Here is a 13,351-nt window from a genome sequence, read left to right on the forward strand (position 1 = left end):
TCCTGTCTTCCACTGCCTCCCGCAGTTTGGTCAAAGTCATGCTGGTAGCTTCGAGAACACTGTCCAACCATCTCGTCCTCTGTCGTCCCCTTCTCCTTGTGCCCTCCATCTTTCCCAACATCAGGGTCTTTTCCAGGGAGTCTTCTCTTCTCATGAGGTGGCCAAAGTATTGGAGCCTCAGCTTCACGATCTGTCCTTCCAGTGAGCACTCAGGGCTGATTTCCTTCAGAATGGATCGGTTTGATCTTCTTGCAGTCCATGGGACTCTCAAGAGTCTCCTTCAGCACCATAATTCAAAAGCATCAATTCTTTGGCGATCAGCCTTCTTTATGGTCCAGCTCTCACTTCCATACATCACTACTGGGAAAACCAGTATGCATGCACCGTCCTAGAAGCAGAAAACTTTGACAAACTGGAGCATGCAAACAATAGCTGGGTCAGGGAGAAAGGTTAATGGAAGCCACTTACACTTCACGCATAAACACCCACACAATGTAGGCTTCTGTGGTACGTGGATTTGAACAATGAAAGAAAAAACAAAGCCTTGTTTTATTTAAGGGCGGCACCCAATTGAGAAACCACAATTAATTAAATTAATTAATTAATTAATATCTGAACAAGTTTTCCTATGGCTAAAACAAACAGCTATCCAATTCCCACCCCGTGTTCTGAAGAAAAATCTTCTTCAGAGAGGGCTTGCACAATATCACAGCAAGCACATAGAATCATTGAATTGTAGAGTTGGAAGGGACCCAAGGGTCATCTAGTCCAACCCCCTGCAATGCAGGAATCTCAGTTAAAGCATCCATGACAGATGGCCACCCAACCTCTGCTTAAAAACATCCAAAGAAAGATTCCACAACCTCCCGAGGGAGTCCATTCCACTATCGGAACAGCTCTCACTGTCAGAAAAATCTTCATGATGTTTAGTCAGAATTTCCTTTCTTGTAACTTGAAGCCATTGGTTTGAGTCCTAGCCTCCAGAGCAGGAGAAAACAAGCTTGTTCCCTCTTCCATGTAACAGCCCTTGAGATATCTGAAGATGGCTATCATATCTCCTCTTAGTCTCATCCTTTCCGGGCTAAACATACCCAGCTCCTTCAACTGTTCCTCATACGGGTTTGTTTCTATCTCAAAAGAGGATTTCCTTTCTGTGTTTTCGAGAAGAAAAGTCTCTTCTAAAATGGTATTAGTACTTGCTGTCACTGGTGGATCTTTAACTGTTTACATTTGAAATAATACTTTAAAAAACTGGTTTAAAAATTTAAACCATTTAAAAACCATTTTAAAATGGTTAAAAAATTTAAAAATGCTTTAAAATATTTTTAAAAACTGTCACTGGTGGATCTTTAACTGTTTACATTTGAAATATTACTTTAAAAAACCTAGCTGTCCAATTAATTGGAGACATTTTTAAAATTGATAAAAAATAGTTGCTTAACCTAATTTCTGTCAATTCAAAGTTTAGTTGACTAAACACCAAAATTCCTTCCTTCCTTCCTTCCTTTGTATCAAAGTTACAGTAGTGTGTGGATTATTTTTCTAGTTGCATTTTTCAAAAACCACTAATCTTTAAGAACTGGATGCTGGGGAACAAAGGTCAGCTAAGCTCTTAGCCTGGAATGTCTCCAGTTTAAAATAATCTGCTGCTGCATGTATTTCCCTGGATAGGAACAGCTGTGCCAGAATTGTTTTAGCCTTTTTGCACCCCACTAGATTTGCACATTGTCCAGAGGAAAAATAAATAAAAGGAATAGGCAAAGACCAGCTTACACAAGCAAGAAAATTTATGGGGCTGGAATGCAACCTCACACACCTCTTATTTTACGCAAAAGTTATGGACTCTCAGTTACTTATTGTGATCCACATTGGGATTTGATCCTTTTGGAAGAACCTGGCAGCTGATCTCCCATAGTAGCAGATTGCTGTGCTCTTTAAATTCATCTCCAACATCCTATTCCTTGTAGTCTGCTTTGATCCTTATTTCTCATTGAAAATGTGCCACCATGGTGCTTTTTTAGAGTTTTCCAAGGTCTGAAATACCCCAGATTTAGAGTTGGCACACACACAAAAAAATTACATTTTTCAAAACCTGTCTAAAATATGTACTCTAAAAATACCTCTGTACTTTTAGTTGAGCATAAATATCAATTTTCCGGCCTATAAACTCCAGTGGTGGTTTGAAAATATACAACCACCTATGTTTTGTGTGTAGTGCAAAGTGGTTTGTGTTCTATCAGGGAACTAAACTGGATACTTATTTTTTGGGCCAGTTTCCCACCTCCTGAGTTTCTTTGTCCGCTTGCTTAATTTTAACAAGGCTGGATATTTTTCTCATTTTAATTAAGGTACCATGGCTGGCTGGGTCTAGTTAAAGTAGTGCTGCCTGGGGCTGATGGGAGTTGTAGTCCTAAACATCTGGAGGGCACCAGGTTGGGAAAGGCTGACCTACAGCTACAGGACACATGTACACTAAAGGGACTGGATGGGGGTGTGATTTCTGCTCCATTCTTGGAAACCACCATGCAATACTTGGTACAATGCAAGACACAAAGGCAACTGGCTCCCTTTTGTTCCGTTCCATTGAACAAGTCTGTTTCTTGTTCCAAACAGAACATGAAATGTTGAACTGCTAGTCATTCAGTCAAATAGGGATTCTGAGATGGTGTCTTAATTTTTTGGTGTGGCCATGTGTTTTACTTTATAGAGGATAGTCTTCTGTTTAAAGGTGTTCTTTATTTGAACAGCTGTCCAAGTCTTGTTTACAGATAAAGAACCCTAAGAAGAGAAAGCAGATTATCCACCTTCGGTTAGCAAGCAAGCAAGCAAGCAAGCAGGCAAGCAAACAAACAAACAAATAAATAAATAAATAAATAAATAAATAAATAAATAAATAAATACTTCCAAGCCACTCTGGGGGGCTTCCAACAGGATATTAAAAACACAATAAAACATCAAACATTTAAAACTTCCCTAAACAGAGCTGCCTTCAGATGTCTTCTAAAAGTCAGATAGTTGTTTATTTCCTTGACATCTGGTGGGAGGGCGTTCCACAGGGCAGGCGCCACTACCGAGAAGGCCCTCTGCCTGGTTCCCTGTGACCTCACTTCTCGCAGCGAGGGAACTGCCAGAAGGCCCTCAGCGCTGGACCTCAGTGTCCAGGATGAACGATGGGGATGGAGACGCTCCTTCAGGTATACTGGGCCGAGGCGTTTGGACAACAGACAGAGCAGATGTACAAGCCACCTAGTCACAGTGGGTAGTATTTAACTAAATGATTCCACTAGTGCAAGTAGTTTTTGCTGCGCTGTGGAACATTCCCCCTTCCTCTCCCAGTGTGCCTCCTGCACACTCCACAAATCTGCTCCAGAGGGTTTAGGGGAAATGCCACAACAGAATTAGGGAGCGCTGGCTTCCGCCACTAGGCCAATTGGCAGACCAACTCAGCGTTACAAAGATGTCTGCAAATGTGACATGAAGGCTGGCAACATCAACCCTGTCCTGTGGGGAAACCTTGCAGACAACTGCAGTGCCTGGAGACAGGCAGTCAGGAGGTGCATCCACAGCAAGGACCAGAGGAGGAAGGACCGCTGGGAGGAGTGCAGACAGAAGAAACACCATGGTGCATCTGCAGCGGCACAACCGGACACCTTTCTCTGCCCCAGCTGCAACAGAACATGCCTCTGCCATATCAGTCTCTACAGCTGCTGCAACCGTCCAACAGCTTGACCTCAGCGCCAAAGGTGCACTCCTCCATTGTCTCCCAAGACGGACTGATGCCAACACAACAGGAAGAAGAGAGCACACTCCTTGTGTTCGCAGTACTGTTTAGTTGGATACCACCCAATATTCCGCTAAAAGACTCCCTTTTTCTATCACCTCACACCCAGTTACCCTGGCACCATCCGTCTCCCCAGGTCAAAGGACTCCTCTCAGATGGCCCATCAACCCCTTTTGTCATTTTAACAGATTTGCTCTTCACTAAGCCAGCCAGACTGGTTTGTAAAACCAGCCCAGGGATTCCCTGTCTGGCACAGCTCTGAAGCTTGTTGTTGTTGTTTAGTCGTGCCCGACTCTTCGTGACCCCATGGACCAGAGCATGCCAGGCACTCCTGTCTTCCACTGCCACATTTTGGTCAAACTCATGCTGGTCACTTCGAGAACACTGCCCAACCATCTCGTCCTCTGTCGTCCCCTTCTCCTTGTGCCCTCCATCTTTCCCAACGTCAGGGTCTTTTCCAGGGAGTCTTCTCTTCTCATGAGGTGGCCAAAGTATTGGAGTCTCAGCTTCCGGATATGTCCTTCCAGTGAGCACTACTTTCATCCCTATCCCGACTAATCAAAATCCTAACAATTATTACTTTCTAGGGTTTAGGTGGGTTCTCCCCAAAATCTACAACAGTATTTATACTACACTATTTCTAAATTAGGGGGGACGCGGGTGGCGCTGTGGGGTAAACCACAGAGCCTAGGACTTGCTGATCAGAAGGTTGGTGGTTCGAATCCCCACGACGGGGTGAGCTCCCGTTGCTCGGTCCCTGCTCCTGCCAACCTAGCAGTTAACAGCACGTCAAAGTGCAAGTAGATAAATAGGTACCGCTGCGGTGGGAAGGTAAACGGCGTTTCCGTGTGCTGCTCTGGTTTGCCAGAAACGGCTTAGTCACACTGGCAACATGACCCGGAAGCTGTACGCCGGCTCCCTCAGCTAATAAAGTGAGATGAGCGCTGCAACCCCAGAGTCGTCCACAACTGGACCTAACGGTCAGGGGTCCCTTTACCTTTAAATTCCAATAATGGAATTCAAATTGTCACACAATAAAATACAATATAAGAAATAAAAGAATAAATACAATTAAAAATCAATATGACTATTCAATGGAATGGAAGTGCTACTGTGGCATGTGATTAATTTCATTGTAAGTGGCAGCTTGCAAGGATGATTTGGGGGGGAATGACATTGTATGCGTGATATCCTGATGTTATGCATGTGAGCATCATGCCTCCCTCCCTAAGCTGGGCAGAAGCTTCCTGGACTTTGGGAAGGAGGCCCAGAGTAATTTGCAGGAACATTTAAGGGATCAGTCTAGTCCACTGACCGCATGCCACTGATGTGCTACCTCTCATCTTCACAGACACACTACAGATCACCTGAAGGAAGCTTGCAACTACTGGTAGTCTGCAGACTGAAGATTGGAAACCCCTGACATTATCCATATGATTTGTTCTGAGAAAGGCTGAGAGAGGTAAAGCTTCTCACTGATTCCAAACCTGATCCGTGGAGACCTTCACTCTCAACCAGCCTTGTGCCCCGATGCTTCCTCTAGCTGATTCCATCAGAGGGGAATGGATGTCCCATGATCTCCGTGGAGCTTCTAGATGGGGTAAGCAGTGCCGGACAGCAAGCATAATCTCAGAAAAGGCAAGCATCCCCCTTTCTCTCACAGAGGTAGGAAAGCATCTGCTAAGATGACACTTGTCTTTTGCAGCTTCTAACATACTTATATTCCAAAGAAGTGGCTCTCCAATTAATTGGGGGCACCTTTTTCCTTGATTGAATCACTTTGAAAGGTTTAATCAAACTGATTCATCAACCAAACATTGTAGCCCTAATTATAATGTTCCACAGCTAAGTCTCCACATTAAAGACAGATTCATTGGTAAGCCCTGGCTTAAATGATCCACACACTGCATGTGTGTCTTTTTGATTCTCAAATAAATTCTCAATTTGAAACAAATAAAAAAGGCAACCATAACAACATCCTAAGATTCCATCTCCAGCGCAGTCAAGGGTATTTCAGGATGCCAATCGGTTTTTCATATGCGGAATTGCACAAAATACTTTCTTTGAGGCTTTTCTTCCCAAACTGCCTTCTGAAAAGCAAAGCTAAGACTCTTGTGTTTTGCCATGCAACAACCCTAAACACATCGACCTCAATCAGCACTAGAAACCCTTGTAATAAATGCAAAACGACAAAGAGCAAAATCTTACCTGTACACTGTCGACTCTCCTTTGACGCTTTACGAAGCACAAGGCTTGCCCCCTTGCAAATTGCGTGTTTCTTTATCCGGTGATGACTCTCTCGAAAGTATGTGGCTGTTGTCTGGACTTGCTTAAGGTTTGTATAGGGAAATGACTGGAATTCTACTGTTCTTGCATTTTCAAAGAGCTTCAAAAGGCTTCTCCAAGCCTCCCAACCAGCACAATAAATACTGGGAGTATCTGAAGCGCATATTCATTGTCCTCCAGAATATATAATTAACTTTGGAAAATTAAACAATTGCAATGCAGCTGGAAAGATGGAGGAGACAAAAGCACCAATTGTTTAAATCCCAGTATATGAGCTTTTCAGGGACATCTACTTTGCCCACGTTGGAGGCACTTTGGCCCCATCCAGAAATTCCCGACTGTGCAAATCAAGTTAGAGCTTGAGTTGTACAACATACTAGCCTCTCCCTAGCGCAAATGCAGCCTTGCCCCAGGGATTCGACAATTGTCTGTGATACATTAATACAGGCAGAGGCAAACTCAGGCCTCCAGATGTTTTGGGACTACAACTCCCATCATCCTTAGCTAACAGGACCAGTGGTCAGGGAAGATGGGAGTTGTAGTCCCAAAACATCTGGAGGGCCGAGTTTGCCTATGCCTGCATTAGTATTTCCAATCCCAGTGACCACTGGGTGAGAAGCGGGCTTCTAAGTGTACCAGTTAGTAGTCCCGTATAGTAAAAGAAGCTGGCTGTTTCTATTCCAAGCATTCAGTGTTGAATAATTATGCTTTACTCCCTTACTTTTTTATGGCGCATCTGCTCAAATTCATAAGCAAAGCATCCTACACTCAATTGGGTGCTTCTCTTTCCAAATAGAGGACACGGGTGGCGCTGTGGTCTAAACCACTGAGCCTAGGACTTGCCGATCGGAAGGTCGGCAGTTCGAATCCCCACGACAGGGTGAGCTCCCATTGTTTGGTCCCAGCTCCTGCCCACCTAGCAGTTCAAAAGCACATCAAAGTGCAAGTAGATTAATAGGTACCGCTCCGGCGGGAAGGTAAACGGCGTTTTCGTGCACTGCTCTGGTTCACCAGAAGCAGCTTAGTCATGCTGGCCACATGACCTGGAAGCTGTCTGCGGACAAACGCCGGCTCCCTCGGCCAGTAAAGCGAGATGAGTGCCACAACCCCAGGGTCGTCCGCAACTAGACCTAACGTTAGGGGTACCTGTACCTTTACCTTTCCAAATAGCAATGCCTTCTATCTGTTTCTTTTCTCCCCCTCCACTTAAATTGCAGCCAGAGGAGCAATCGTAATCAGCAGTGCAGTGAGAAAGCTGGGAGTATTTAACACTTAAAATCTCCCCAACACTTGGTGTTGGGGAAAGGGGACTGCCTACTTGGCTACAGAGTGTGAGACTTTGGAAGCAGAATTGCTATTCTACTTCCAGCTTAATGCAGAACAGCAGTGATTGTGTACTGCTAAATCTCCCACATCTAGAAGCACCTGCTAAGTCTTACAAAGTTCTTGCTAAGCCCTTAAGAGGCAACACTGGTAGACCAGGGTTGCAGTGATGCTCTTTTAGCCCTGACCCCCAAGATCATGTGAACTCTTCAGTGTGTGTGCATGCTCTTGTGTGATTAAAGTATGCTTCTGCAGCAGGGAGTCTTGTGTATCTGTGGAGACTCCTTGCACAATTGAGAACCCTAATCTTCCAGTGTGCTCAATCATTCGGGGAGCTTCATTCATCTACAAGTCTTCCTGTTGCAGTTGAATTATGCATGGGGCTGGAAAGAGGGCTTCCAAACTATCTCTATTTTCGAGTAGGATTCAATTACACACTGACAGATTCGGGTTATGAAATTAGCTGATTGGGAGATATTGTGCAACAAACCTACTTCACTGCAAAAGATCAGACTTTTGTGATAAGGAATTTTAGGGGGAAATGCAGTGGATAGTATGGGGCAACCCTTGCCCCCCAAAAAACAATTCAGGGTGGATGCTCATTAAATAGTCAATGAAGTCTAATTGCCCTGCTCAATTAACAGGTCACCTAGAAGTGTCCTCACTAAACCTGTGTCACCTCTAAGGGCAATAATGACTAAGGAGGAAAATGATTTTGCTGTTACTGCCCCCATAGTGCTGCTTGTCATTTTCGCAGCAGCACCACTACCAAATCCCTCCATGCAAGTCATAATAGTAATTGTGAAGAGTAGACGACCTTGAAAATATGGAAATTTTCCTGTTCCACCATGGCTTCTTCCCTCTGGGCTTGCAAGTTATTATCCACGTAAGCTTCCCTCCTCCTACGCAGTAATGATGACTCCCTGCATCATTTGGTTGGGACATCAGTTACAATGCAGAATGGGTTGCAACACCTTACAAAGAGCTTCTTCACACCAGCAAAGCAAAGTTTTCCTTAGTGTGAAAGGGTTTCTTTTATGAACTTGTACACCTGTCATTTCAGGATTCAGCTTGTTTGTCTACATCACAGGTGTCAAACACAAGGCCCGCGGGCCAAATCCGGCCCGCCAGACCTCATCATGTGGCCCGTGTGGCCGCCAGCCCAGCCTGCCCGCTTCCCCCTGCGAGGCAGCGCGCTGTGGGCAGGGATGGGGGGCTGGAAGGCGGGCGGTGGAGAAAGCGAAGGCGCTCCCTTCCCGCGCCGTTACTCGGCCGGCCTGAGAGAAAATTTCTGAGGCGGCGGCGGCCTTCGTCCAGGGTCGGGGGGGCCATGGCAGGACTTTGCCCTCCCGGCGGCCTGGAGCATCTGGAGCTGGGGCAGCAGCGGCGGCGGCGGAGTCGTCGGCGCTTCTTCTCCTTCTCCTCCTCCTTCGTCTTGCTCGCCGTCACCGCCGCTCTCGTCTTGCTCGAGGCAGGCCTGGAGCCGGGACAACCCGGGCTTCAAGCCCGAGGAGGAGGCGGGCGAAGCGGCCAGGGCGGCTGGCGGGAGCGCGGCGGCGGGGCCCGTGCTGCAGATGGGCGTGGTGGAGTGGGGCCGAGGAGGGGCGCCTTCGCCCTCGGAGCCCGACGCCCGGGAGGGCCCGCCGAGAGCGGGAGGCAGCGGAGGCGCAGGCGGCGCGGCGAAAAGGAGGAAGGCGGAGGGGAAGGCAAAGGACAACGGCCTTGCTCCACCGGAGGCGTCCCGATGCCGACGCCGCGTTTCCCTCATGAGGAGACAGGCGAGGAGGTCGCCGAGCAGCCGCCGCCGCCTCGCCTGGGCCAAAGGGATGGCGCACCGCCTGCGAGGTGAGTCGCCGCCCGGCCGGGCCCTTCCGTCACCCTTCCCGGCTCGCATCTCTCCTGTTTCACCTTATTACTTTTATGTTACTCGCGAGTCTTCTGCTCTGAAGACAGATGCAAATAATCCGTTCAGCTCCTCTGCAATCTCCTTTCCCACCTTTAGCTTCTTCTTATTCAAACCTTTATTAGGCATTATACAAATAAAACGATAAAAGAAAAAGTAACATATAAAAGCCTTGAGATATATACAGAAAGGCAGCAGTTGGCTACATACATATATATATATATACATATAAAATCAGTGGTTTTCCTTGTTAACCTGCTCCTTGGAGGACTGCTACCAAAAACTCGGCTACCCCCGCCGTTACCCTTTGGTCAACGTCGGATAGGCAGAATCCCACACATTCACCTTGTTGGGGCTCCAGACCACCCAAAAGAGGGGGCAGCACGCGTTGACGGAGCGTACTGTACAATGGGCACTGAAAGAGAATGTGCTCTACCGTGTCCGGGACATTCATAAAACATCTGCAGAATCTCTTGTTTCTAGGGATGTTTTGATATCTTCCCCTGACAAGTGCTGAGGGAAAAACATTCAAACGGGCCAGCATAAAAGCCCTACGTTGGGCTGGAATTATTAATTTGGTGACGTAATTGGCTCTGCTATCTAAGATATTTAAATCATAGAATATGGGCGAGCAAATTTTGTTTACAGCTGCCATAATATTTTGCCTCTCGACATCCTTTAGTCTAGTTAGGATATTATGGAAAATGTATTGCTCATTAGAATTGTACAGGGGCTCCAGCTCGATGCCTAAAGATTCAATCTTTTTTTCGAGGTACTGATACCATCTTGATTTGTAGGAGTCTTTGAGCAAATCAGCGAGCAGACTTGATGGAGGGCAGCGAAAATGGCAGCGTAACCAGTACTTTATTGAGGTGGACCAGGCCCAATATTCCATTGTGTGTATGCCTATTTCTGCACACATTGTTTCATATTTGATCACAGCTGGGAGTCCAAGAATACGTCTCAGAAAGCTGGAGTGAATCTTTTTTAAATCACTATTATATGCTTGGACCCATAGCGGGATTCCATAGAATATCTGGGATTGCACTTTTGTTTGGAATATCTGATTGGCCGCAGGAATAAATTGATTGCCTTTCTGATAATAAAAACGGGCAACTGCTGATGAGGTGCACTTTGCCTGTTTTATGGCATTTGTGCGATGATTTGCCCACCCTAAATTGCTCTGGAATAAGATTCCCAGATACCTATAGATTTTCACTTGTTGGATTTCTTGCCCTCTTATTTTCCATTTCTCTAATTTCCAACCATTCGAGAAGACCAAAATTTTTGTCTTCTCGTAATTTATAGAGAGCTTGTTACATTCGCAGTAAAGGATCAGAGAAGATATAAGACGTTTCAGACCCAAACTCGTTAATGATAGTAGAACAGCATCATCTGCGTATAATAACAGAGAAACTGGTTTCTGATTAAGTTTAGGGGCATGTGATTCTATTTTTTGAAGGTGATCTGGCAAGTCTGATAAAAATAAATTAAATAGGAAGGGGGCAAGAATACACCCTTGTTTTACCCCTTTCGAGTTTGGGATGTCTGATGAAAGGTGACCTTTGGTGTTAAGTTTGACTTGACAGATATTGGAAGAGTATAAATTTTTTATTAGGATCAATAAGCGCTGATCAATTTTTAATTCTGCGAGTTTCCTCCACAGCTTTGGGCGGTCAATTGAGTCAAATGCACCACGAAAATCTACAAAAGCGGCAAATATCTTAGATTGCCTTTGAGATCTGTATTTTTCAACCAAATGCATAAGTATAAGGCAGTGGTCTAATGTAGAGCAACCTTTGGAGAAACCTATTTGTTCTTTCCCTGGTAAATTTAGATTTTTCATCCAGGTAAGGAGTTTAGATAAAAGGTGCTTAGCGTAGATTTTCCCTATCACTGATAATAGGCTTATCGGTCTATAATTCCTTGGTTCTTTTGGGTCGCCATTTTTAAAAATTGGGATAATTATTGATCTTAACCATATCTCAGGTATGATCCCATATTTATCTATGAGGGTAAACAATTGAGCTAAGGGTTCTGCCCACCAATCTATATAGGTCTTGAATAATTCTATTGGTAGACCGTCTGGCCCAGGAGATTTCCCCGATTTGAAATTTTTAACTATCTCTCTAATTTCCTCTTCTTCTACCCTTGGCCACTCCTGGAGTTTATTGATTTTATTTTTAGTGGTTTCATTTCCTTTAAGTTCACTGTGTAGATTGTTAAATACAGATGTAAAATATTGGGACCATTTGGATTCTGCAATTGGTGGTAGAGTTAGTTGATTTTCGGCTTTCAATCCTCCGTACACTAGGTTCCAGAACGCTTTGTTATTTTTACTCTGGATTGAGTCGAGTAATTGTAGCCATTTTTGGGTTGCATATTTCTGTTTCTTTTCGGCCAGAATGTAATGATATTTTCTTTTTTCATCAAGATAAGAGGGCTCTAGTTTAGTGCGATTATTTTTAAATGTTTGGCGCAGTTTTCTTTTTAGCTGGAAACATTCATCATCAAACCAAGGGCTAGCGCTATGTTTAAGTACCCAAACTTTAGGTGGAGTACTAAGTTCTACGAACATTTGGAAGATTTCATTATAAATTTTCGGAATATCGCTGTGGGAATTAGTGGTCTTTAAGTTGGATAATACTTGTTTTCTCAGGTTGGCTGTAAGTTTTTGCCCCACTACTGCACTCATTTCCTGGGACCATTTTAATTGGGTCATTTGTTTGTATTGAGAGGGTTCTATAATGTTGTGCTTGGTTATTTTGGTTTCATCCTTTAAGTTAATAGACAACAATAATGGCTGATGGTCGCTTTCAGTACGCGTTCCGATTTTGAGGTCCATAATCGAATTTATAATATTATAAGGGACAAGAATATAGTCGATGACACTGCATCCTCGGGGGGAGAAGTATGTAAACTCCCCTCTTCTATCGCCTTTTGTTGAACCGTTCACAATCTGCAAATTAAAGTTGTTACATAATTCAAGTAGGCGTAAGCCTTCGTTGTTTACAACCCTATCTCTGGAGAATCGTCCTATTTTCAGGGCATGTGCGATATCATTGTCAGTATTCCAATTTAGTTTGCTACATAGTTGTTCATTGTTGGTTCCCACTCTGGCATTAAAATCACCTGCTATTATCAATGAGGCATTTGGGTATTTGGCGGTCAAATTTTCTATATAAAAGGTTAGTTGTGACCAATTTTCACTGTTGCTGTTGTTTTTGGATGGGGGGATATAGACATTTACAAGTAGCAAAGTATCTTCTTTTTGGGTTAAAAGTAGGGCTTGTGCAAGTGGCAAGCATTTTTCTAGCTGCTTGATTTCAAACCCTAAGTTGTCTTTGATCATACAACAGAACCCTGCTTTCGGCCGGCCCTTCGTGTTTGTTTTCAATGCGGGTTTCGTATAGGAGGAGCCCACCTTTAGCACACCTTTGATTCCCTTGTTGGCCAAAGGCTCTACCACAGACATGTCCAAAGTCCGTTTCGGGGGCCTAATCCGGCCCCTTCGGCAGCTTATGGGGTAAAATCCTCAAAAAAACCCCTCAACAACCTCAACCCTAAAAAAAAAAAAGCTCAACAATTTCAATCCTAAAAAAAGCGCAACAACTTTGGTTGGCCCTCACGGCCCTTCACTTCATCAAATCTGGCCCTCCTTGAAAAAAGTGTGGGCACCACTGGTCTACATCCAGCCCATCCCTGCTTCGAAGCACTGGTCTAACACCTCAACCACCTCTCCCAATTCAGTTGAAACAGACAGATAAGAGCTGGGTGTCACCTACATATTTATTGCACATCACTACAAAACTCTGATGACTGCTGCCGGAGGCTTCATAAGGAGCAGGGACACTGTGGGACACTGCAGGGCAACTTTCATAGTGCTAAACAGTTGCCTTCCACAACAACTTTCTGGAAATGTTCCTGCAAGGAGGAGAACCACTGAAGCAAATTTTCACCTCTGAGATACTCCAGGACACTGTGGTCATCAAAAGCCACTGACAGGTTGAGGAGAAGGAGCAGGGGCACACACCCCTAACAAATGTCATCAACCAGGG

General features: G+C 44.8%; 2 protein-coding genes across 3 annotated transcripts in view; both read right to left on the reverse strand.

Annotated features, from left to right (window-relative positions):
• The window catches only part of AMOTL1 (angiomotin like 1), a 78,453-nt gene extending 72,271 nt beyond the window's left edge, over positions 1-6,182 (reverse strand). For both annotated transcript variants that reach the window (XM_083609646.1, XM_083609645.1), the window contains exon 1: positions 5,990-6,182. The gene's annotated coding sequence lies outside the window, so the exon portion shown is untranslated. The remainder of the gene's footprint in view (positions 1-5,989) is intronic.
• A 2,472-nt stretch (positions 6,183-8,654) lies between these two features.
• LOC310761872 (uncharacterized protein) lies at positions 8,655-12,837 on the reverse strand (the record flags this gene model as incomplete). The annotated part of the gene is made up of 2 exons (XM_083612071.1): positions 12,718-12,837; positions 8,655-9,386 (listed from the first exon to the last, which is right to left on the reverse strand). Exon 2 carries the CDS (start codon positions 9,282-9,284, stop codon positions 8,655-8,657), a length of 630 nt encoding a protein of 209 aa, XP_083468197.1. The 5' UTR covers positions 9,285-9,386; positions 12,718-12,837.
• Positions 12,838-13,351: the final 514 nt, after the last annotated feature.

Source organism: Podarcis filfolensis, assembly GCF_964270895.1.
Source record: "Podarcis filfolensis genome assembly, chromosome: 4".
Taxonomy (NCBI): domain Eukaryota; kingdom Metazoa; phylum Chordata; class Lepidosauria; order Squamata; family Lacertidae; genus Podarcis; species Podarcis filfolensis.